This window comes from Camelus ferus, chromosome 1 (genome assembly GCF_009834535.1).
Source record: "Camelus ferus isolate YT-003-E chromosome 1, BCGSAC_Cfer_1.0, whole genome shotgun sequence".
In the NCBI taxonomy this organism is placed as follows: domain Eukaryota; kingdom Metazoa; phylum Chordata; class Mammalia; order Artiodactyla; family Camelidae; genus Camelus; species Camelus ferus.
The window spans coordinates 38,997,186-39,021,496 of record NC_045696.1 but is presented as its reverse complement, the minus strand read 5'-3'; the positions used below and the strand labels follow the sequence as shown (position 1 = coordinate 39,021,496).

Genomic DNA, 24,311 nt, shown 5'->3' with positions numbered 1-24,311 from the left:
TGTAAATGTTTCCCTCATTGCAACTAAAGACATGATTTTCTGTATTCTTACCTAAGAAAATCTTTATTAGTCAGGTCCTAATTCAAAAAAGACTTCATCTTTTCTTAAAGAATCAAAACAAAACTGTTTTTACCTTCTCTGAAATGACAGATGTGCTTTGTCTGAACACACAATCTATCTCAGTAGTCATGAGTGTTTAACTATACAATTCAAGGTTCAGTAACACAATTGTCATCTAGGATGTTGTGAAATTTAAATAATTACGCTCTAATAACGTAGGTAAATGCAGTAACAATCGGGTGAAATTTATTAGGTTGAACATTTATATTTTTTATTATAATCTGTTTTGTAATTTAAAAACTGCAATTTTCTGATTTTTAAATCTTTCTCCAAACTGAGTTTTTACTAATCATTATTATTAATATGTAAAAGCAAGCAAATTGATACTGCTTATTTTCAGAAAGTTAGTTCTAAAATGCAATACGGTAAAAAGGTATAACCTAAAATATCCTTTAAAGTTTAAGAAGTATATTTCCTTCTAAAGTTTCATTTAAAAAATAGCCAGCAATGTCTAAAACAGTCACCTGTCAATCGTTAAGGCTCTTTTGTTTGCTATTAAAAATAGAGTTCTAGTAACATTATTTAAAATGCTGCCAATGTTAATGTTTCCACAGGGATCTGAGGTACAGAAACAGAATACATAACTAAGTGTCTCACACAAATAAGTTTCCTCTGCATTGTGTTATACAAACAATGTTTGGGTGGTGTACTTTAAAAGGGAAAAAGCTAAGAGGCAATCCAGACTAACACAACACAGAAGGAAACAGCATAATGGAAAAAGCATAATGGAAACTGCTAAAAAACTGAAAATAAACAAAAATAAGATCATTTATGTTCTCAACTATCTTTACTAGAAAACCAATTATTTTCTCTAGTTGACTGAAAAAAATTTCACTGATAATTCTATTTTCTCCACAGTGGCTAGTCACAGAAATAATGTCTTTTGCAAGATTTGTATAATTCTTGATGGACAGAGGCAGTAAACATTAGCAACTGAAGGGCGCCTTCTAGTAACCTAGCAACAATAAGCAGTTTATTCTTAGTAAAGAAAAGTTTATATGTCTTCCTCCCAGGCTTTTCCTGTCACAATATACTTTGTAAATATAGCTCAGTGAAATCTACAAGCTTAGACTATTAGAGCAATCAGGAGGAATGGAGACCAAGCTGAAAGAGAGAAACTGGGTAGGAATGAATCACAAACCCAGTAACAAAAACTGCTTGCCTCCAGCTTGTATGAAATACATTCAGCCCCTGATCTAACAATGGATCTCTCTTCTCGGCTCACTAATGAGGAAACAACCTAAGTCACCTCTGAAGGAAGGAAATGTCATCCCTTTAAAAAAAAAAAATTAAATTCTTAATAAACAGAGTAATTTGCAGTATTCACCTTTTTGAGAAAAGAAAGCACTTGACTCAAGATTCACTGTAGCAGTGAATTATTTCCACTGGGGGCTAAGATGACCCTTGAGCAGAATCTACAATTTCTGATAACTGACTATGTCATTTGCTGCCTGCTGTATCTACTCACAGCAAAGCGAAGACATCACGAAAGCATTATCTTTAAAGAACATTAATGTTTTGACTACTCAGATTAGAGCAACTAAAAGATGATGAAACAAGATAAAGCTAGCATAGGTAGGTCTAAGTGAATGTGGAATGGCCACCATGAAAATGAAGCTATCAATAGGCAGAATTTTGACAAGGCTGGAGAAAGGAAGCAGCTTGATGCCTCACTCTTGCTCTGTCAAATATTTAGAACAATATAATGCCTTTCCCATTCAATGCTGAATAGTTTCATTTTCCTTCCTCACTAAAAGTTGCTAGCCTGTCCAAGAGGAGTGGGCACTAACACCGCAATTTAAAAAATGAGTCCAAGAACAAACAATGGAAGAAGGAAAAAAATGCATGCATGACTTATTCTTTCTTATAATATATTCTAAGCAAATGACGGATGTGCAAATACTCATTTATATACCCATGCTCAACAGATTGAGTATTTTGTTTGATTTTATTATTGTTTGATTTTGGGTGGGGGTGTGTGGAGGTTGCCGTTTACAATAGCTTATTCATCTTTTTTTCCCTCACCAGCCTTGGCATGGTGCCTGACACTCACAAGGCAGGCACAAAACCACAAGTTATTTAAATCTTAGAAGATTCTACATATAAACTAATTATTTGTTTTAAGGCATTTCTCATGAGTGAGCTAATTAAGTGAGCATTCAAATGTTCTTGCTGAGCTGAACTGCTGGCAATTAAATTTTGCAGTGAAAAGGCACACTGCCCTCTATGCTGTAGCCATCAATCTCCTTACACTACCACCAAGACACCAACGCTCACTTCGGTATCTGACACAAGTGGCTTGCTGCCTAACTCCTATTTACTCTCTTAAGATTCCAATCAGGTGCCACCTCCTCCAGGGGAGGTGCCTCTTCTTTGTGCACCTGCAGGTCCCTGCAGAGAACCTCTCACATCATACGGTCAGGTCATCTCCCATCTCTGTTCTAGACTTTGAGCAATCTCAAGTAGGAGACCGCACCTCGCCTGTAGTTCTATGCCCAGTGCCTACCACAGTATTGGGTCCAGGTGCAGACACAGACGTTTGTTAGCCACAGGTCTGTCTACAGTTTTGCAGAAAGTATTAATTCACATAAAATACATGCAGACGCCCCCTTATGATAATATTTTTCTGGATGCTATCTGCAACTCTCAAGGGTTTAATGACATTAACCCAAATCATGATAAGGTCCACTTCAATTTCTACTTTTTTTTAGCATATAAATGGAATCTCCAGAGTTTGAAATATATGTATACATATCTGTGACTGTCATGGGAGCAACTGCACTAAGTCACGTAGTACATTGCTGTGGGAGGAGCTCCTAACAGTACATGGGAGAATGCTGTCCTTATCACTAATTCACCCTGCCACTAAACCAGCAAGGCACTTCCCACAAAACGTCTTATTATATGGCAAGATTTTCCCTACATTAGTATTCAGTAATATTTTCTAAACAGAAAATAAAAAAGCAACACACTTTCCCTTCTGCTCATCATCCTTCGTTCTCTGATTTCCCTAACACCCACCTCTCTCTCTCACACACACACGCACGCACGCACACACGTACACTGAGGAGTAAAATTCACTAGAAAAAGACATATTTGGAAACATCTTTTCCTAAAGATGTCTGGATGGTATACTCCTACTACTATTTAAAAATATATATATATATATATTACAATATGTAACATTTTACAGGTCAGATTACATGTAATATTTTAAATTTTCATTCACTTAGTGCTTTATACATATCTGGTAAAAAATATTAATATGATAATGAAGATTAATAAAATTAGCACAAATATTAGCAACCATTTCTAAGCATTGCTGGGCCAAAGCACAGCTTCATTACATGACAAACAAAACAAAACAAAAAGCAGGGGAAGATCAACTGTCCTGTTACCTTTAAGACACGCTTGATAGAACCCAATACGAAGTCTCTTTGTGGATGCTTTCTGTTCTGAAGGATCCAGTCACGGTTTAATACTTTTTCCCCTTCCTCTAGTACACATTTCTGACCCTGGAAATGTGGTTTCTCATATAAAATCCAGCTGAACAAATATAAAAGCATGAACAGTTATAATTAATTTTCTAAGAAATGAGGCATAAAGCAAATGATATTGATAAGTTACAGACCATCTTCTCTACTTGAATTTTTTCAATCTGGGCTATTTTCCACTACTCCATATAGCCCTATTTTGAAACAATGATATATGCTAATGTAAGTATAGGCAAATAGCATTAGCAAGAATGAAAGTGCACACAACTTGGAAGGGACAATTCCTGAACACAGCACCACAATGTATGCTGTGCCTATATTCATGTATACATACACTTTACAGATGCTGGATACACAAAAGTATCCATTTATATTAAAAACAACAGCTTAACAATTCCAAATTCCACTTCCACCCAAATTTTCCTGTTGCTGGATAACAGAGCCCACGTGTCTCATTTTATTACATGAAGACAGCACTACACCACACTGCTTACAACATGCATACTGACCAGTGCGTAACCGAAACACTGGACAGAGAAATTCTGGCCCCTGCACATCCATGGGACGTGGTCCATAATAACAAATGAGCTTTTCCATCATTTTTACACCATACAGAGAGTCCTTCACTTCTTGAGCGTGTCAGCTGTACAAATGACTTTAAGCATATGGCCTTCACATTCCTTAGCATCCCACAGATTTTGAACTCATTTCCAAAGCTATTCATTCAACTGAAGCCTCCGGCTCAACTTGCCAAATCTATCCTGCTAACAATGAGGTTACAAAATGGTATTGATTGTATCGTATATATTAGGTCTCACAACTTACTGCTGGCTTTAAGTACTAAGAACAACCTGTAGTTTTTGCTACAGAAAATACAGAGAACAAATAAGTTATAAAACACTAATAATGTTTTAAAAATTATTCTAGAAGGAAAGGAATGTGGTTTTAATTTAAAAATACAAAAAACAAAAAAACAAGAAGAAGAAAACACTTAATTTGAAGGGAAAATGCTATAAAATGTTAAGAGATCTCTTACCAGCCCCTTACAACTTTTATCAGTACCCCATTCGGAAAGAACCAAGATGTAGCATCAGGAATATTACAGTAGATCTCTTGTTTATATTTACTTCCATGGAGATCATAGATAACCACCTGCAACATACAGTAAGTAGGCACGATAACTCATTTTAAGAACACATTTACAATTCTAAAACATCCTAGAATGTAGAGAACAAAATCTAAATGTAAAAAAGCAAATATTACTTCAGATGCTAAATCCTTGAGTAAAATAATTATTTTCTATGTCAGTTAAAAGTATTTACTTTAAACTCCCCAAACCTAAAAGTAACCTTATTTTTCATATTTTATCTCATTCTACCTAAGAAATGTATGCTTACCTTGCCAGGTCTTGGGTTACACTTCAGAGTTTGTTTGTCAACATTCTGAAATAATAAAAGTGGAAGAAGTAAATCTGAAGAAACATCAATGGAAAGATACACAGTTCACTCTCTTAGCAGTCACAAATCCAACTTATCGCATACTTACTTAGTGACCATTAGCTGCAAGGTGCACCTCTAGATAGTCTGAGGAATGTAAAGGTAGACATAAAGGAAAATAATGTTTTGACTCTGCCCTCAAGAAGCTTACAGACGATCACATTCCCACGACTCTTCTAGGTGAACAAAGCGCCAGGTTATGGAAATCAAGGGGAATGGCATGAGCGTGGAGGGGAGGTGATGGCACAAGGCCGTTCCCAAGGGGCTTATCTGAGGAACTGGTATGGAGAGGACTTTGAAAAACAGACTTTCAATAAGTGAAAAAACGTGGCAGGTTGGGGTGGGGGTAGCAGAGGAAAACATTCCAGGAAGACGACATCTTGAGAAAAAGTACTTATCTCTTATAGGGTGTGTACCCAGAGCACAGAGAGACAAGGTTGAACAAACAGAACTTGGCGACCTTGTAATCCAGAGCAAAGAGCTTGCCCTTGGCTTAGTAGGCAATAGGGAACCATTAAAGAAACACTTCTCCAAATTCCAACCTTTCATTTAAAACGACTCTGCCTCACAAGCTATTGGCTGGTATTCAATTATTATTCTGTTACAAAGGCTATTCAAAGTAAAGACACAGCCACTGGGAATCCTAGAGAAAGTTCCATGATCTTGGGAATGTCAGAAAGGAATATCCCATGTTCGATGAATATTCTATATTAGACATTTAAATACTTCTAAGGCAAAGAAAGATGTAACTGAATTTCAAGACATTTTCCGGCTATGATGTTTTCCTCTCCTTTCCTCTGAATTCGTCTGTTCACTGCCCTGCTATGTAGGACCCAGGACATGAGCAATTACAGGGAGAGGTTGTTGTCAAGCAAACACTTAAAATATTTTAAGCATTTAAAATATTTTTAAATATTTTAAAATATTTCATGAGACACATGCTCAGCGGAAAGTGACAATTTTCCCACATACAGTACCTCGAGAAATTCAGAATGCTGTCACTTAATTTAGCTTGAAAACTAAAAATTAGCAAAGAACTGGGAAATAATTTGCTTCTCTCTTCTGCCTTTTAAATTCTGATGAAGCAATTCTGTTTTCTGAAATATAACAGTTCAGCTAAAATAGCTGAATCTTGGTACAGTTCCATCAAAGGACAAAGTTAACCTGTGGTGTTTTTTAAATCCTTTACACAACCTCAAAACACTTATTTTCTTAATAAGCTTTTAGCTCACTTCATGACCCAAAGCACTACTTCACTGATCAATAATCAAAATAACTCACCTCTGTGAAGGGGCTCAATCGGCCTGAGGTGTCTTGAGCACGGAAATACTTTGACACGGGTTCCTGGAAAACTCCACCAAATCTGGCTCCTTTTTCTGAGCAGTGGGTTTTGGAAGTCTGCAAGTACTGATGGTAAGCACTCTTCAGAGAAGAGTGAAGCTTGGAAGTAAGGTCGGATTTTTGTAGAAATGAGGCCTTTTCTGGCCACAAACCAACCTGCAGATTACAGGTAGCGGGTTCATTTGACATCATGTACGAAGTCTCAGAAGTTCCAGTACTTTCGTGGTCACCATCGGGGTAAAATGTGACAGAAGAATCTGGCAGCTTGAAGGTAACAGTTTCCCGCCTTCGAGCTCTCAGACATCCTTCATGCGATGCTTCTTCCTCCCTTTCCTCCTCCTTCTCCTCCTCTTCCCCTCCCTCCTGCCTGTCATCTTCCTCAAAGTTCAACTTTAAACGCTCTGACACTGACTGGAGAAGCGACAGAACAGAGGAGGGCTGGTCTGCACTCTCCCTTGACTTCGTGGAGCCGTGATGACCGGGTGAGACCTCACTGGAGAGAACGTCCTCCTGGGAGCTGTCGTCCTCATAAATGGGAGACAGAGCTAAGGGATAGATCTTGTACCGTTTGGCCTCCACTGCTAAGAACATGTCTGAACTATCACCGTCGAACGCCTCACCTACTTTGGTTTCCTTTTCAAAATGCCGGACGAGGTCAGTTCTGCTCTCAGACCTCTCACACGCGAAAACAGTCATGCTGTCAGTGGACGTGTCCGGAACCAAGAGAGAACGTGTTCTTCTTACCTCTGCAGTAGCACACTTGTGCCTCATCTCGAAGGGGCTCCTCATATAATATAGTAAAGGAAGAATTTTCTTGCTCATCTTGAGAAACGAAGGCTAAGTTGGCTTCCCCTTTTTCGTCCCCATAATCTAGGTGTCTTGTTCTCTTAGGCACTGCAGCAACAGGTGTCCTTCTGTCCGGCCTTCCCAGGGTGCCCTCGGGCTGAACATGCGGCACTGCTGGGTAGCCTTCATAATCCTTACTCAGTGTAGGTGACTCATGTCCCCTGAAATAGGAGGCGAGTCTGGTGTCACACGCTATCAAGCCTGCCTTCACCTCCGTCGTCTCTTTCTCCATCTCCCCCGCACTCCCTTCAGCACACTCTTGGCGTGCTGCCCCAGCCTCAGGTGTGGGAGGTGTGGCCTCCGCTCGTGTGATGGGCAGTTCCAGACCTGTCCCATATGTTTTCTCACTGTTTACCACGGTGGACAACACACTGTGTTTCCTGACAGTCCCGTCAGAATCTCCTGGGGACGTTCCTTCCGTCTCTGTCTTAGAGGGCCTGGGCACGATCACCCCAGTGGTCTCCTTAGCATCTCTCTGGCATGCGTCTTCCATTTCTGAGGAGGCAGGTACTGCTGCCCAGGGTGCTTCGTTCACTTCCAGCTCAAGAGGAGGTACCACTTCAGTTTTCCTAAGCACCCCTCCAGCACCCCTTTGATAAGTGTTCTCCATTTCCATCATAGGTCTTTCAGTCTTCCCGGTCATCCCCTCACCATCTTTTCGGTAGGTATTTGCCATCTCTAATGTAATGGGCATCACCTCAGTTTTGTCCATCACGCCTTCAACATCCTTTTGATAAATATCTTCCATTTCTAATGTAGCAGGTATCACTTCAGCCTTTTCAGGAGTCCCCTCAACATCTTTCTGGTAGGTATTTTCCATTTCTGGCATAACCGATGTCACCCTGGTCTTGCCAACATCCCCTTCAGCATGCTTCTGGTAAATGTTTTCCACGTCTAATGTAACAGGTGTCACCTCAGTCTTTGCGATATCTCCTTCAGCATCCTTTTGGTAAATATTTTCCATTTCTAACGTAGCAGGAATCACTTCAGTCTTTCCAGTAATTCTCTCAGCATCTTCTTGATAGGTATTTTTCAGTTCTGACATAACAGGTATCATGTCAGTTTTGCCAATATCCCCTTCAGTGTCCCTCATTTTATAAGCTTTTTCCACCTCTAAAATGGCAGGTAATCCCTCCGTTTCTTCAATATACCTCTCAGCATCCATTTGGTTTACTTCTCTCATTTTCAGAATGTCAGCTGTTCGCTCAGTTTCTGAGACACTCAATTCAGCATCCTTCTTAGGTGCCCCTCTCATTTCTGACATAAGAGGGGCTGCCTCATATTTCACAATATTCAGTTCAGCATCTTTCTTATTTATTTTCCCCATTTCTAACATGGAAGGCATAAGCTCAATTTTTCCTACATTTACTTCAGTATCCTTCTTGTGCACTTTCCCTACTTCTGACATTGCAAGGGGTGTGCTTTTATTACTGTGTCCTGGCAAGCTTTTCTCAGATATACATACAAAAGTATCAGACAAACTGCTTTTAGATGTCCCGGGTACATGGATGTCATCATTCACAAATGGAGGCCATTTGAAATTCAGTGCAAGAGTTCTTGTATCCTCTGTATCAGTTTTGTGATTATCAGCACACTCCACTTCCATTTTCTCTTTAGAGTCCCCATTGAGAACTGAATGTGTTTTTGCCTGATCATCTAACCCTGTACTGGGCGTGTCTTCAGCTAGTAAAACGGTATCTGATTCCTGCAAATTTATACTATCAGACTGCCCAGCTCTATTTCCTGAAAATGGGGACTTCTGGTAGAGAACAATTTCTCTTCCTTTAATTGACTCTGTGTTATTAACTAAGTTACTTACAGCAAAGAATCTATCTAGTACTTTTTCACTAATTTCACATGTGCTTTGATTTACTGCCTGCTCCGACACTAAGAACTCCCTTACTATATCGCGCGGCTTAACACTACCACTATTCAGAATTTCTGAAGTATTAGCCTGAAGTTCAGAATCCCAGCTATCCTCTGTATCTTCAAAAGCATCATTTGTTAAGGTTTCTTGGGCTGAACAAATAATCTCATTGACTAATTCCCTAGCTCGATCTTCTATCAACCAAGATACACTCATTCTAGCAGAATCTGAAAGGAGGCTCTTCTCACCAACAGGAGGTGAGTCACAGGTCTTTTCTTCCTCTTGGGCTTCTGACATGCTTTCAGTGGCCTGCTCTTCCAGATGCTCTGTCAGCTGGATCCCTGTTAGTGTCACTTCTGAGGGGTTTTTCTCAGGGGTGTTTACTTTCAAGGCACCTGGATTCATTATGCCGTCTATGGTTCTAGGCTCCTGGCAGGTACCGACTATGTGTTTGGATTTTAGTTCCTCCCTGACAGAATTAAAGATCTCACCAATCAATGTACCAGCCTTTTTAGGCAGACCATTTTCAAGGTCCACCAGTTGGTCATGTGCTCTCCTCCTTGCTTCTGTGTGCCCAGCAGATGCTTCAGAACACTGCTGGCTTGAGCTGTTAACTGACGCTGGAGCCCCAGCAACGGCTCCAGTCCCTGCTGCCAGGGGACGGTCACACTGGGCAGCAGTTGGGAAATCAAGAGACACCATCCCAGGATGATTCTCAAAATGTTCCTGAAGCGGGGTGACTTCTGCCCCTGTTGTGACAGATATTTCAAATTCCAAACAAGAGCCGTTAGGGCACAGCTGGTTAGCTAAGGAGGCACCTTCGTTTGTGCCACCTGTGGCAACTTTTACAGAACCAAAGTCACCTGGGGGATTGCATAAGCTCGCACCCACGCTAACTTCTTCGGAGTTACTGGAGGAAGAAGACACGCTGTCAGTACCACCACTTAGGAGATGAATGTTCTCTTTCCTTCTGTGAGATGAGGCTCCCTTTTCTGATCTCAGCACAGAAGGATCAGTAACAAAACTTGAATCCTCAGACGCAAAAGCCCTTTTTTCCAAACTGATACCAGGATCCAGAAGAGGTGGGTTTACTTTCGTGCTGTCAGTTTCCGGGAAGCTGGGGGAAGTGTTAGTTAAGTTGAGTTCTGCCATGTCTGAAAAACCAGAAACCTTTTTTGTCCCACAAGTAGCTGAAGGTCGAGGAATCACACATGTACTGGCTTCACAACTCTGTGCCATTTGCCCAGTGACTTTTTCAGCATGAGCAGGAGGTAAAGCCCCAGGTATATGACTCTGGAGCAGAGCAGGAGGATCACCTGAGGCCTCCGTCTCTGTTCCCTGTACACCTTGACATTCGGAAGCAGAAGGAGAAACCTCAGTTTGGCAATTCTCTTTAAGGCCGGCATCTGAATATTTCTCTTTAGTCTCTTTCTGACCAACTGACTGAAAACTTTTGTCCTGTCCCAGCTCTAGGGAAGTCAGTTCTGACAAAACAGGCTTTGCTGGCACATCTGTCATTTCAAGTGGAGACAAAATTTTATCCCAAGAAGTGTCTGTGGGCTCTGTTTGGGAAATAGGTATCTTGGAGAGACCTAGAGTTTTCCCTCCTCCAGAAGGCAACTCAACAGGAACACAGCTCTGACCATCCACTTCAGCTTTTGATAAAATTTCTACAACGTTATCAGTTTTGGTCTCCAAGGAGAAAGAGTCAGACTTCTCTACAGTGTTCTTACTTGCTGTGCTGTTTGACAGCATTAACTCTGCCTTATTAGGGTCTTGAGATGAAGTGGAACTGTGGTCCTTAGAGAGGCTTTCAGACTCAAAGCTCAAGTCCACTGCGGTTAAGTGGGTGTCCCTGGCTTGAAGATCTAGGGGAAACTGGCATTCCCCACTAACAGGAAGAACAGCTTTGGATTCAAAAATTGCAGATGGATGCTCAGGGTGACGGCAAGCAGGGAGGTTCCCGCTGTCCACAGCCTCAACATGATCTGTCACATTTTTTTCTTGACACTTACTAGGCTGATTGGAAATACCAGCAATGCTGACATTCCGAGTTTCAACCAGCAGAGAAGAACCCTCATTCTGGGACACAGGACTGTCCGACTTGCTTAGCAGGCCAACTTTGGAAACAAAGGTAGGAGATGAAGTATTGGAATCTAATTTTTTATGGTCAAGGTTAAGAGATGTTGTGGCCTCAGGCAATGCTTTGGCTTGTTGAGGACTCTCAGAATCAAGAAGAGATTCTGAAATGTGATTTCTATTAAGTTCAAAATTCAGTTCCAGTGCTCTTTTATTTTCTCCACATGCTACAACTGCTGATTCACGGATGTGTTTTACAGAGGCAGCGTCCTTTTGATTTATTCTAACAAGGGGAGGCACTTTGCCCGGAGACCTAAAATCAAGCTTTCTGGCTTCTGTTACAAACAACTGGCCAGTATCTTTGGGTAAGGACTCAATTCTATCTTTTGGAGCTTTTACATGACTTGAAGCTTTGGCTTCACCAACTGAGATGCTTTCGGTTTCTTGCTTGATTTCTGCAACAGCCAAATTTTTCTGTGTGTCTTGGGCAGACAACCTGTTTCCTTCATTTACAAGTTCCGTGTCTGTCACAGCATGTCTCTGGAGAGCAGTGGGGCTGGTGTGATTGGCAGCCTGCTTTGATGAGTTATCTATGGTCTGCTTGTCGGAACACTTACTCTCTGGCATCTGCAGGTCTTCACGCCTAATTGATTTACTTGGACTTGGCAAACCTGCCCTTCCCGGTTTGGTGGTGCTGCTCCTATCAGACTTACTAGAGAAGCAGTCAGAAATAGCAGGGTTCTCAGGCTCCACGTGCTCCTCTCTTTGCACCAGTGTCCCATCACTCATCACCCAGCTGTGTTCCTTTACCATAGTTCCTGGTGTAGCTGTCCTCTGCAAGTCTGGGCTGCAAGGAATTTTGCTACTGTTACTTCCTGTAAACCACACTGAACACACCAAATTTCTGTCAGTCTGCAAAACTGGCGCACAGCTTAAATGGTGCTGTGAGTCAGATTCTCCAACAGCGGAGCTGGAGTTGGTCACACAAGGGGATGAACTTCTTCTCTCAGGTCCCCCAGGATCGTTTTCATTTAAAACATCCTTGGAAGCAGTGTTTGGCAGTTCTTGGTTGTTTGCTGAATGGCTTTCTGTGCTGAGATTTATTTCGTTATAATCAGTGTCTTCTGACAGGCCCTCAAGCACGTATCCTTTTACCGATCCGTCTGTGCTAGCTGATGACAATGATACCGTCCCAGCCTCCATCTCACTTCCAGGGCCCATGTGTGTGCTCGTACTAGAGTCAGAACTTTCATTTTCTTTTGCTGAGGGATTCACGGTTTCCAACACTGCCTGTTGCTTTCAAATATTTCCTCATCTGTCTCGGGCCTCGATATGTTGCGTATGTTACCAAAGGCCTCTCTGGCTTACCATCCGTTTGTCTGCAGAAAGAAATGAGAGTATCAGGAAGTATAATTAGTAACACTTAACAGCAATCCTAGAAATTGTGGTGAAGTTATCTTTCAAATTTTTCTGCTCTTAGTATGTCCTAATTTGGAAAGGACATCCTAGAATGTTTTAGTTTAACCTATCTTTATTAAACACAATACAGATTTGATCAGCAGCACGTGAATGTCAAGCCAGCATCGATGTCTGAGCTCCTTCACCTGGTTATGCTCATCTCTCTCACGGTGGTTAATGGAGAGAATGTGGGCTGACAAATCCGAGGCTTGGGTTCTACTTCTGATCCCGACTGGAAGGGACCACGCTAGCTTTGTGTCTCATATCGGCAGCACAAGTGCATGGCTACATCACTGATTTCCCCACCATATCAGAGCATCATAGCAAGCTTCTCCTCCTTCCCTTAGATGTGGATGTGGAACAGCAACTTCCAGCACAGCAGTAGAAAAGCCGTAAAGGAAAACACCTGGCAGGATGCCTAGCCCGCACTAAGCACTCCGTATACATGTATTAAGTCAGTAAATGACAGAAGTGCCTTTAAATATCCTATTTAGAGAAGATATTTTCTTCAAATAGTCAATCAGCGTAATGAGTACTAAACTGCCTGAATGAATGCAGAAACCAAGAAATCTTGATTTCTAGCCCAAGTTCCCTACTTTTTCTCAACCCCAGCATGAAGTTCCTGATGTTTTCAGCGTCCAACTTCCTTTGCAGACCCTCCCTCTGCGAGCGCTCACACCATGCTCTGCTGCTGCCTTACAACCCTCCACGCATACCCTCCCCCCCCCTTCAATTCCAGCCCCAGAGAGAAACTCCAGTGTCATCCAAGACTCAGCTCTCAAGTTATCTCCAAAGCAAAAGTACTCCAGGACCCCTTTACTGCTAAAGTGAGCAGGTAGCCTCTGATCTATGGGAGCAAAGGGCTCTGAGCACAGAACTTGCCCTATTAAACTATAAAGGTCTGTGCACTGATTTATTTCCCCACTAGCTTATGGCTACTTGAAGGAAGGCACTGTATCTTCATTATCTTTGTATTTTTAAGTGTCCCACATAAGATTTGACAAATGGTATATATTTAATAACTTTGTGTGAATTAATGAATAAGTAAAGCCATGATTCTAAATGCTAAGCAACTTGTTTCTGACTGTCTTAATTCTTATAGATACAAAAGTGTTTTTAATTCTGGACTCGTTACATTTTCATGTCCCAACTACAAAAATGTGTGGTATAAAAACTTGATGTATGTTCTAACTTTTTCAGATTAAACATGTAATTAACAAAACATTATAGAATCCATCTAAATAACTAAGAAATTCACTTATCAGTATTCCAATATCAAAAATGTTTTTTTCTCCCCATCTTGAAAGCAATATCATGAAAAATGCTAGATTTGTCTAAATGATAAAACAGAAAGTAAACCTCTGACATGTAAAATCTTCATCAACTGTGTCCCTTACATATTTCTTGAATTTTAGCTGAAATAACTTATTGCAATCTATATAACTGCTGGCCCCTAAAATCCTACCACATTGCCACTGTGGAAAAAAAAAATTGTATCAGATACATTAATTTGTTTTTACTGTCCATTTTAAAACAGCCAAGGGAGATGTATAGAGAAAAACTTTGCCTTGGGAAAGTGATATTAGCTGCTGCATGAGTTTCAGACCAAATCAAAGACTGTTATGAAACAAACTTTAAGGGAACCTGTTAAGAAAACATGCAAGAGAAAAACACACAGAGGTAAATTAACGTTACTGGTGAAATCCCAAATCAAAATGTATAAATTACTCAGAAAATACAAGAGTCTTTCAGAGCAACATATAAAGATCCAGAAGTGTGAACAGATGACAAGAAGTTTTATCATTTGATTTTTCTTTCAAACCTTTTACATTTTACACTTAAAACCTAATTTCAACAGATTGCAGTCATTTCATTTTTTCCCCAAAAGATCACCAAAATGTACATGATGTCCAAAGAAATAGGACATGAGAGATAAGGACCAGAATTTTACTCCTCAAGTACAGGAAACTTAGGTTCTTTTACTACCAGCTCCATCCTAATGAGACCTCAAGGCATTTTACTTTGCATCAATCCAATAATGCAACTTTTGATCTGAAAGAACTTCTTTTAAAATAAACCAGAGACAAATTCACTAAATTTCCGCTCACTGTAATAAAGCCTTTTGGTAGTTTCTAGAGTCCTTTGGGCAGCAGGGGGATCATTGCTTTCCATTTTTGGAACTTTCTGGGTAGTTTCAACTAAACTGATTAAATTGATTTACATAAACTAGTTTAAATTTCTAACGAGATAATCTCCTGCAGCATCCTGGGCATAAAAGTCATATGCTTGTAACTCAAATATTCATTCTTTATACTAAATAACTATATTACCATCTTTAAAGTACTGAACATCAAACTTGCAAGCTTAGCTTCATGTATTATAATTAGTCCCTTCAGGTACTGATGAGCTACACTCCAGCTTCTTAACAGGTTAGTCATGCCAATATAGTCTATTTTCTGCAACATTCTTTCTCAGGCTGCAGATGAATCTTCATAATTGAATAGTATTAAGACCATAAAACTGTTCTTTGTTAAGTTTTTCCCTAGTAAAGAAAATAGAAAGAAAATGGAAATGTCAAAAACATATAACTTTACAAATAAAGACAGAAAATTTAAAAGGTTTATTTTCACAAACTGAACAGAGAAAAGAATGTATTAATTTCATGCATTATGTAACCGTGCATGGGAGCTATAGCTTATCCTACATAACTAGAGGTATGTGATCCACACAACAGTAAGAAAAAAGCAAAACATCTAGACATTTCAAATGTTTAAGAAAACAGACATACATATTAAAAAATCTGAGAAGGTTTTACGCATTTCAGCCCAATCGTAACTACCTGTCACGTGAAGGCTTTTTAGGCCCCCGGGTGCTACATACGGCCGTGCTCTACCCTGGATAAGTGTGAGGTACCTGACACCACAAAGGTCAACCAAAGACACGTGTCATTCTTCAAAGAACATTCTATAAAAGCAGCCTGGAAATAATAGCGTTAGGACATAAGTATCTAATTCACTTTTAGTAAGTATGATTAAGCTACTTTTTTAGCATTAATATTTATTCCCTTTCAAATTACATAGTTAAGAATATCTTCTCTCTCACAGTAGGGAAGGCTTATAGCTTTTCTATGTAAAGAAAAGATGCAAAATGAGCAATTCTTTTTTTTTAATGGATGAAAAAGCTTTGACATTAGAGTTTCTGATGATGGATATGAATCTGTTAAAAATTTAAGAACTAGAGAACTTTTTAAAGAATTTCAACCCAACAATGAGGTAGCTTCCTATATAAATTACACCAGAATTATGAATTAATGTATGAAAAATAATCTAAAATATATTACCGAACAGGTTTAAAGGCTTTATGGATATTAAAAATGAAATATACATGGTCAGTTATGCATAAAAACAATTATGAAGCTGTTTATTATTTTAATTAAGTGAAAATGAAATCATTTACAATGCTTTTTGATGAGAGTTTTTTTAAAAACACACTTCAAATTATTGTCTAAATCTTGAAAACTGTATTAATAGTGATCAAAAATATATTTGATGATAGTAATGGACAGCATTACACAGCACAGGTTATTTTCTTAAATTGTCTACACTAAACTATTAACCTTTTTTAATGCACCCTGATTACAAAAGACCTATAAGGGAAAAAAAACAAGTAGGGGCATTTTTACATATGAAAGAAAACACAAAACCTTCAGTTAATCCACTTTTTCTTATATTAAAAAAACTGAAAATTTTTTGTGAAACTAAAACCTAGAATTCTAGTAACTTTAAAAGTATAGGCTCTTAATTTTAAATAACATTTTATATCTGAAATATGTTCATAATCTTAATAAAAAATATATCCTTGCTTTTAGTAAATTCACATCACAGAACCAAAACAACTTTAATACTTAAAATGCAGAGTCTCAAAATTAGTAAATATCTTCTCCAAATGTATTATTTAAATAATATCTAAAATCAGTTACAAGCAGTGCTTAATCATATTGTCAGAATAAACTATTAACCAAAATGGTATTCAACTTTCATGTGATAATACCTACTCGAACTGACAATCATTAACAAAGTCTGTAAGTCATTAACATTACTATTAATCATTAACTATAAATCATTTACATTACTAAAACTATAATTCTGTAGGATTTCTGAAACTGGGATGGAGAAAGTCTATATCTAAAACTGGGAGCCCAGTGGTCTTTTCCTTTCCTCTAAGTTGAGAATTACTTTTCTTCGCTGAGGTGGTTCTGGTGAATTGCCCAAAGCAATTATTCTATTAATAAGGGCGGCTTTACTAACAAGAAATAAGAGGCAGAGTATCCTCTTCCATTTTCTCTTGTCCAGTACCAAAGAAATAAACATGACCTACCAAGCAAATCCAAAGGAGAAAAAGCACAGACTTTCAGTTCTACCCAATTCCCATGTAACCTCAAAAATCCCACCATTTTAAATTACTTTGGAGCCAAAAAGTCACCTGAGAGGCTGTGCTATGACTGCTGGGCCCCACTCCTAATAATTCTGAATCATTGAGTCTGAATCAGATGATCTGCATTTCTGACAATTCCCACGTGCTGCTGATGCTGCAGGGACCGCACTTTGAACAGCTTTTAGACAATCCTCTCTTACAGATGTACTCCAGTTTAATCATTTCCCACTGCTGGACTTTTGTCTCCAATTACATGTTTCCATAAATGAACATCTTCGCACATCATTAGAAATAACCCACAAGCTTTTTAAGGTTCTTGATCCACACTGCCCTGAACATGCCGTCCACTCACAGCACAGCCTGAGCATCAGCCACGTCCACTCTGACTCCCAGAGTATTATCACTCATTATTACAGTTATCAATGTAATAGGAGAAAAGTTTTCATTTTAGTTCCCACTTCTTTGATTGCTAGTGAGAATAAACCTTTTCCCCACTTACTTGAAGTTTGTGTTTCTTTCATTGGAATGATTTGTTTACACTGCCCATTTTATTCTGTTGGTGAGTTAAGGTCTAAAATTCTCATCAGTTAAAGCATTCTCTGGTATGTTTTGTATATAACTTTCTCATTTGCCGATTTAATGTATCATTGTTTATGGTGTCTGACATAAGGGAGCCTGAAAACTGGAAGCAATCCAATCTACTGATCACCTCTTTCCTGATGCTTTTCTCTGCTACCATGCTTAGAAAATTTTCTCACCAAAATAAAATAATTCACACTTAGCTACTTTTTGTTTTGTAGTTTCTTAAACATTTTTATTCCACTTTAATTTTAATATAAAAGTGAGATGACTATCTAGCTTTTATTTTTTTCTCCCAACTGTTATCCAATTTCCCCAGGTCTTCCTTTCTACAATACATCACATTCAAGGGTTCAAATCACAGAATAGATGAGGGCCTGTTTCCAGACTGTCTATTCTGTTCCATTTAAGTGTCTAGCAAATATTACATCAGTATGACATCATTTCAATTAATGTAGCTTTGTCAGTACATTGTAACATCTGGTAGGGCAAGCCTCACCTATCACTCTTGCTGGGCAAACTCACATCTATCTGGGTCTCGGTTCTAATAACTATATGGGTCCATGCCTACCCTGACTCATATGCTTATTATGATACTTACTGTGAGGAATTAACTGAAAGCACACACGAGGACACTTTGAAACTACAAAGAACTACAGAGCTATAAGATATCATCTATATCTGACAATAATATTATTGATGACCTCTTCAAATAATAAAAATAATTCTCAAGTAGAGGTCAAATTGAAATCAATAAAAACAGATCCTCCTTAGTTATGAATAAATACTTTTATGTCACACAAAATATCTAATGGACTCAAAATCGTTATAAACATTTTTGGGGTAGAAAATACTCCTTCTAGTTCATTTGAGTAAAAGAAAAACAAGTTAGTGCCCAACTGTTGATCACAGAAAGGGAAGAAAAGAGTGATGAAATGCTCCTTAAATATTTGCAAGATTTGTTTCTTTGAGCTGTGGGAAAGGTTCAAAAGGCCAGTTTTATGAATGAAGTGTATAAATTAAATTTCTTTTCTTAACCCCTTTAATTGGATTCCACAAAGAAAAGATACTGACAGAGTGTGAACACAAACCTTAGGTCTATTCTGTTCCTGAAATGCAGATAACTGAACACACTGCCTGCCATACTACAGAAGAATTTAGACAACAGAAAACACTCCCATTCAAGGAAGTCCTAAATCAGAAACAAACCTTATAGCATGACAAAGTTAGTACCTAAAAGGTATCGATACCGCCCCCTAAAATAGCTCCGAAGGGCCTAAAATACATGTATGGTGCACAGAATCACAGAGGTTTTCCCCGAGGAGCAAGGACGTTACAGCATACTTTTCCAATCCCCTTAATTACTATGAATAGAACTAAGGTTCAAAAACTAGGTCCAAAAGCTCAATTTTCTAGCTAAGTAAATTTTAAACTTACTTTAGCAAATCACTGGCTTCCTGCTCACTGTCTTGTGATGTATCCAATGAAAAGGCATCTGAGAGCTCAGCTGAGTTGGACTCTAGCTCTTCTGCTGGAGGTGCCTGGGCCCCCAGGGAGCCACCGACAGTGGCCCTCTCCCCTCGGACCCCTTCCTCACGACGGGCACTTGGGTTCCGTAAATCTTTCTCAGTTTTGTCATGGTCATCTCTAAAAGAAGATTGCTTGGCTTCACCAAGAGATGACTTTCCTGAGATATTGAATAAGTTACCAAGAAACTGAAAAAAGCTTTCTTTTGGCTGTTTATCACTTTCTCCCACTTTGGCATCTGAAGTAGAGCTGGAAAGGTCATTTGGCTTTTTGGAAACTTCCTGTGCTGGAAGAGTGGATAGCTTCTCAGCATGGTTCCTCTTGTCCTCACTCTGGGGAATCTTTGAAAACAAAATAGAGAATAATAAGCATCATCATTTAAAAAATAACACAGATTGACTGGTAACCTATTACATGACACACTCTGCGCTAGACGCCAGGGACACATCAGTGAATAAGAGATGGCTTCTGTTCCCTAATAGTTTACAATCTACTGAAAGGCACAGTCAGCACATCTGTAACGAGGCTACACAGTAAATGTCACAAAGGGAGAAGAGCAGCACACGTGGGAGCCCAGAACGGTCACAGCTGGTCCAGATTCGGTGGCGGCGAGAGCAGAGGCAATAACTCGGGGGATGCCTCCTAGAGGATGTCAGTGCCTGTGTGATGCTTGTGCATCTCCCTTCCCCTTTGCTCTCCCCTCCCATCTCCTTCTCTCCTCAACTGTGGGTTTAGCGAGGTCTCAGCTTCTAAGGAGTTTACTATGACTGGGGGTTAGGGGACAAAATGAGAAGAGTGAAAGGTAAGTATGAAGACTTAAGGGAGAGATGATAGCAAATCTTATATATGTTTAAATTTAGCCTTTATTGTTACAGAGCTAATGGACAGTATTTTGATACACTCAGATACATGAGACACCTAGACAGACTTCCTCATTTCAGCATTGTGTTAACCCATGAAGCTGCCAATTGTGGAAAATTGTTGCTCAAGAAGATGAGGAAAGACAGGAACACGATGTATCAATTTAGAGGAAAAGCCCACTATGAACTGTTGACGGTAAAACACAAAGCCCTGGTATGTGCATTAATGCAAACAGTGGACAGCACCGGGAACCCTTGCAGACACCAAACACTTTCTGGGGTGCATTCTACCTGCTTGTAAGTAAGATACCAGTGAAGCAAGCTGCCATTCACGTGGACTCAGTGTGAGGAGGGCTGGGCTGCTGTCAGAAGCACGCGGGCACTCCCCATCACGCTCTTCCCTAAAGCCTCGTTAGCTGCAGCCCAGTGAGCCAATTCCGCCTGCCTCCGAACAAGCTCACTCACCTACTTGTAAAAGGAATGCGGTCTGATAGTATCTGTCAGCTGTCATGCTCACAAGTCCTTATAAAAGGGAAGCTCAAATGTGAGTCAGAAAAATATCAGGTCACCAAGGTAAAACCACCTTAGGGCACTGTACGTTCAAAGGATCAAGTTTTGTAAGAAGCTCACCTTCAAGAAGGCAAGAGCACAGTAACTATAATGTCATTTGTTCACCTCGTTCCATGTTTTAATCCAAATTCAAAACAGTTTAAAGGACTGCCCCATGAGCCACTAAAACTCTGGCATAGGAAAGGTTGAGAAAATGTTTAGAACCCATTAGCCCAAGAAATTCATTTCAAGTGGACAATATTTTAAGTTTGTTCCCACCTTAAGAGTCAGGGATATTTTTGAGGAAACACATAGTATTCTTCTATGTGTTAGGCCCTTAATAAAACTTGTGAGTCTCTACGTTTAGAATATCACCAGCCTTCTGGAGTCACTCAAAGTCTCACCTTTTATTGGTTTCACCTGAGACTCGACCCCACACGTCTCCACCTCACCCACCCAGCCTTCTGCTCTTTCTGGGAGCCTGCGCTCTGAGCCAGTTATGCCCTCTCCTCACGGAAACAGCATAAAGAGCCTCTCACTCTGGCAGCAGGAAACGGGCTGGGGGGCATTTTGAAAGTGATCATGTGTATGAAAGGTAAACATTTTTTGTTCTTTAACTACTACATTTAATTTGTTGTGACGGCCGCCCACAGTCTCTCTTTCTGCTTCCACGTGAACCAAGACTGTGTAACGTGAATAGAACAGTGATTTCTTTTCTGTAACTAGTATGAACTACTGCTCATCCTGGGGAGCTGCTGGAGGAAAGCGAGCCACAGGCTACTCACTAAAATAAATATTCTCAAAATGCTGCAGATCCACAAAGGAGTTTTATAAAATTGGAGCAACCATTTAAAAAACAAAAAAAAGGAAAACTTTGAGAACATGGAGATTACATTTTTGACATCAATAAAATCTCAAGACAAATGTTTTCTGTCAAAAATACTATTTATTTGATTGCCTCAATTATTTTTATTTGACAATTCCTTTTAAAATATAGTGGACTCCTTTCTAAGCAGGAAGATACATTTTGCTGAAGCAGTGAAAGCCTTCATATTTAATCTTTTTAGGGCAATAAATATGAATTTTAAAAAAATCACTTGTTTCTCCTTTCCCTCAATTTTCACTTCTTTGCTATTTAAGAATCCCCAAATCTTAAATTTACTAGAGTATTTTTTCAGTTTCCTTAAATGTCTTAATTGCTTAATTTTTCTCCAATATCTTATGAGAAATCTGTATCGGTAATTAAAATACCTGCAACAATAACAAAAATGTAAATTTAGAGGAAAAGAATTAGCAGAAAAGAGTACTGCTATTCAAAGTGAAGACAACAAATTCTGTATTTATATAATTACATTTTAAAGTCTGATCTAAAACAGCTGTTCTTTGCCCTCAGCCTAGAGAACAGTGAAGCTCAGCCCTGCCACAAGCTAGGGCCACTGTCACCTGCCAACAGGACTTTGTTCCCACAAGTGAGTACCAGAATGAATGCACTCAGGATTCAAGCACACACCAACAAAAGACACTGATTCCAGTTGCCAACAAAGATGCTGGTATTCTGCACATAACATATAAAGGCTACTGACAAAGGCATATGTAATCTTGGGAAGTTATTTTTTTGTCCTTCATACTCAATATGTTGTAATGCAGTGCCCTTGGGTCCAAACTCGTCCATCTATCCATTCTCTTTGCCATGTGCACAATACAGGGAAACACAGGAAAGCATTAGGTACAATGATCAATAAGACTCAGCTGTGGCTTCAAGGAGCTTATAGTCCAGCAAGATACGCATCGTTGTATCACTGTGTGAGGCTTAGCACAGGTATGCACACCACGGAGGCACACACCACAGAGGACAACATTTACCTGGCCGGGATGGGGACAGTCCACTGCCCAGAGGAGGAAACATGTGAGTTTGCTCCTGACGGGTGAGAAGCGCATGCTAGACCCAGAGTGTGTAAGTACAAAGACAGAAGTGTGAAGTATGTTTCTTACAGCAAGAAGACTGGGGCACCAGGGAGGACAGAGAATGAAGTAGAAAAGATGACCAGCCAGAAGCGGAGGGTGAGCGAGGACAAAGCCACAGATGACGATGTTTTCTAAACTGGGAAACTATTTAAGTAGTTAAGCCAAAAATGGATAAGACAGATAGGAGAGGCGAGATTAGGGCCTTTGTGGGAGTCAGGGGAGGTCAGGCAACAAACTAGTTAGTTGTCAAATGTGTTGAATTTCTGGTCCCCTGGTGAAGCAGTCAGAGCACAGTTAAGAATGTAACTTAATGATACACAGTGTGTGCAGGGGAAAGAGGGACCAACAAAAGAGCCCGGGGTGGGGTGGGGGGGGCGGTGATTAAAAGGCAGGCACAAGGAAGAGAAGAAAGCTGTGAAAGAGATGGGGAAGGTCAAAACCAGAAGTCACCCCTCCAGAATGCTGGTGTCCACTGGCAAAGGACGAAGGATATTTCCAAAAGCAAAGAGGAGCAAAGGCCAAATGTCACTGAGAGGTTAAGAAGGACGAGGTCCGTCCTCCTCACTGTTCTTCCACACAGGAGGCACTCACCCCTCGGGGACTGTGCATTCACTCATCCCTCCGTGTAGAATGTGCTTCCCCAGAAAGCTCTGTAACCCACTCCCCTCACCTCTTTCGGGCCTTTACTGAACAGTCATCTCTTCCCTGGAAGTTCCCCCAGTCACTCCATCTGAAATAGTAAACTTGTCTACTCTGAAACTGCCTATACCCCCTCCCTGCCTTTTTTTCTCCTTTGCACTTGCTAGTATCAAATACACACATACACACAGATTTAGTATCTGTTTCTTTCTCTGGAAAATAAAAGCCCCAAGGGCAGGGTCTGTGGTCTGTTTTATTCACTGCAGTATCTCTAGCATCTTGAAATGTGCCTGACAGTAAGAGGTGCTTAAATATTTGTCGGATTAATACATGAAGGAATAGGACTGTAGAGAAGCCCTAGGAATGCAGGAGAAAGAGTTACAACAGCTCAGGAATTTGTGAGAACAGCCCCGAACTCAAGGTGTTAAACGGTGAATACACAGCAAGGAAATAGGAACAGTCAGTATATAGAAGGCAATACTTTTGAGACTTTTTTTAAGTAGAAACAAGGTGACAGTTTAAGGTCCCAGACAGACCTTTATTCCTGTTTTAAGGGTCACTTCTACCCCCGTTGCAGAGGGAATAACTGCCGTACAAGAGAAGGCTGATGACTTCCAGAAAGAAAAGCAGGCAATGAGGTGAAGAAACCAGTGCAGTCGCCAACTCTTCTGATAAAGGGAAGGCGTTAGCCTCGGAGAGGAGCCGGGATGCTTCCTCCTCCAAGCACAGCGTCAGGGAGCAGCTAAAGCCTGAGCAACCCTGCGAGGGGGAGCAGACAGTGAGCACGGCCCAACAAGCGTCTCTGACCTCCGTAAGGTGAGAGGAGAGACGGTGAGCTGACGGAGGGATGCGGAGGTGGAGCTGGGGCTCTGAGCTCCCCAGGCAGAGACTGACTTGGAAGAGTGCCTCGGGGGAATGCAGCAAAAGGCTGCAGCCGCGTGTCCCAAGGAGCAGCCAGGGTCAGAGCAAACTTCAAGGTATCCATTCATTCAGTAAATGGTGAACAGCAAGATACTACTCTGTGCTTTGATGCAACAGTGAACAAAACATACCCACA

General features: G+C 40.2%; 1 protein-coding gene across 1 annotated transcript in view; it reads right to left on the bottom strand.

The window, feature by feature from the left end:
* The window catches only part of CRYBG3 (crystallin beta-gamma domain containing 3), a 103,461-nt gene that overhangs the window by 52,577 nt on the left and 26,573 nt on the right, over window positions 1–24,311 (bottom strand). The window contains 7 exon segments of the mRNA XM_032489790.1: window positions 3,519–3,666; window positions 4,651–4,766; window positions 5,012–5,056; window positions 6,392–7,216; window positions 7,218–12,542; window positions 12,544–12,622; window positions 19,152–19,582. Coding sequence (XP_032345681.1) covers window positions 3,519–3,666; window positions 4,651–4,766; window positions 5,012–5,056; window positions 6,392–7,216; window positions 7,218–12,542; window positions 12,544–12,622; window positions 19,152–19,582 — 6,969 coding nt within the window.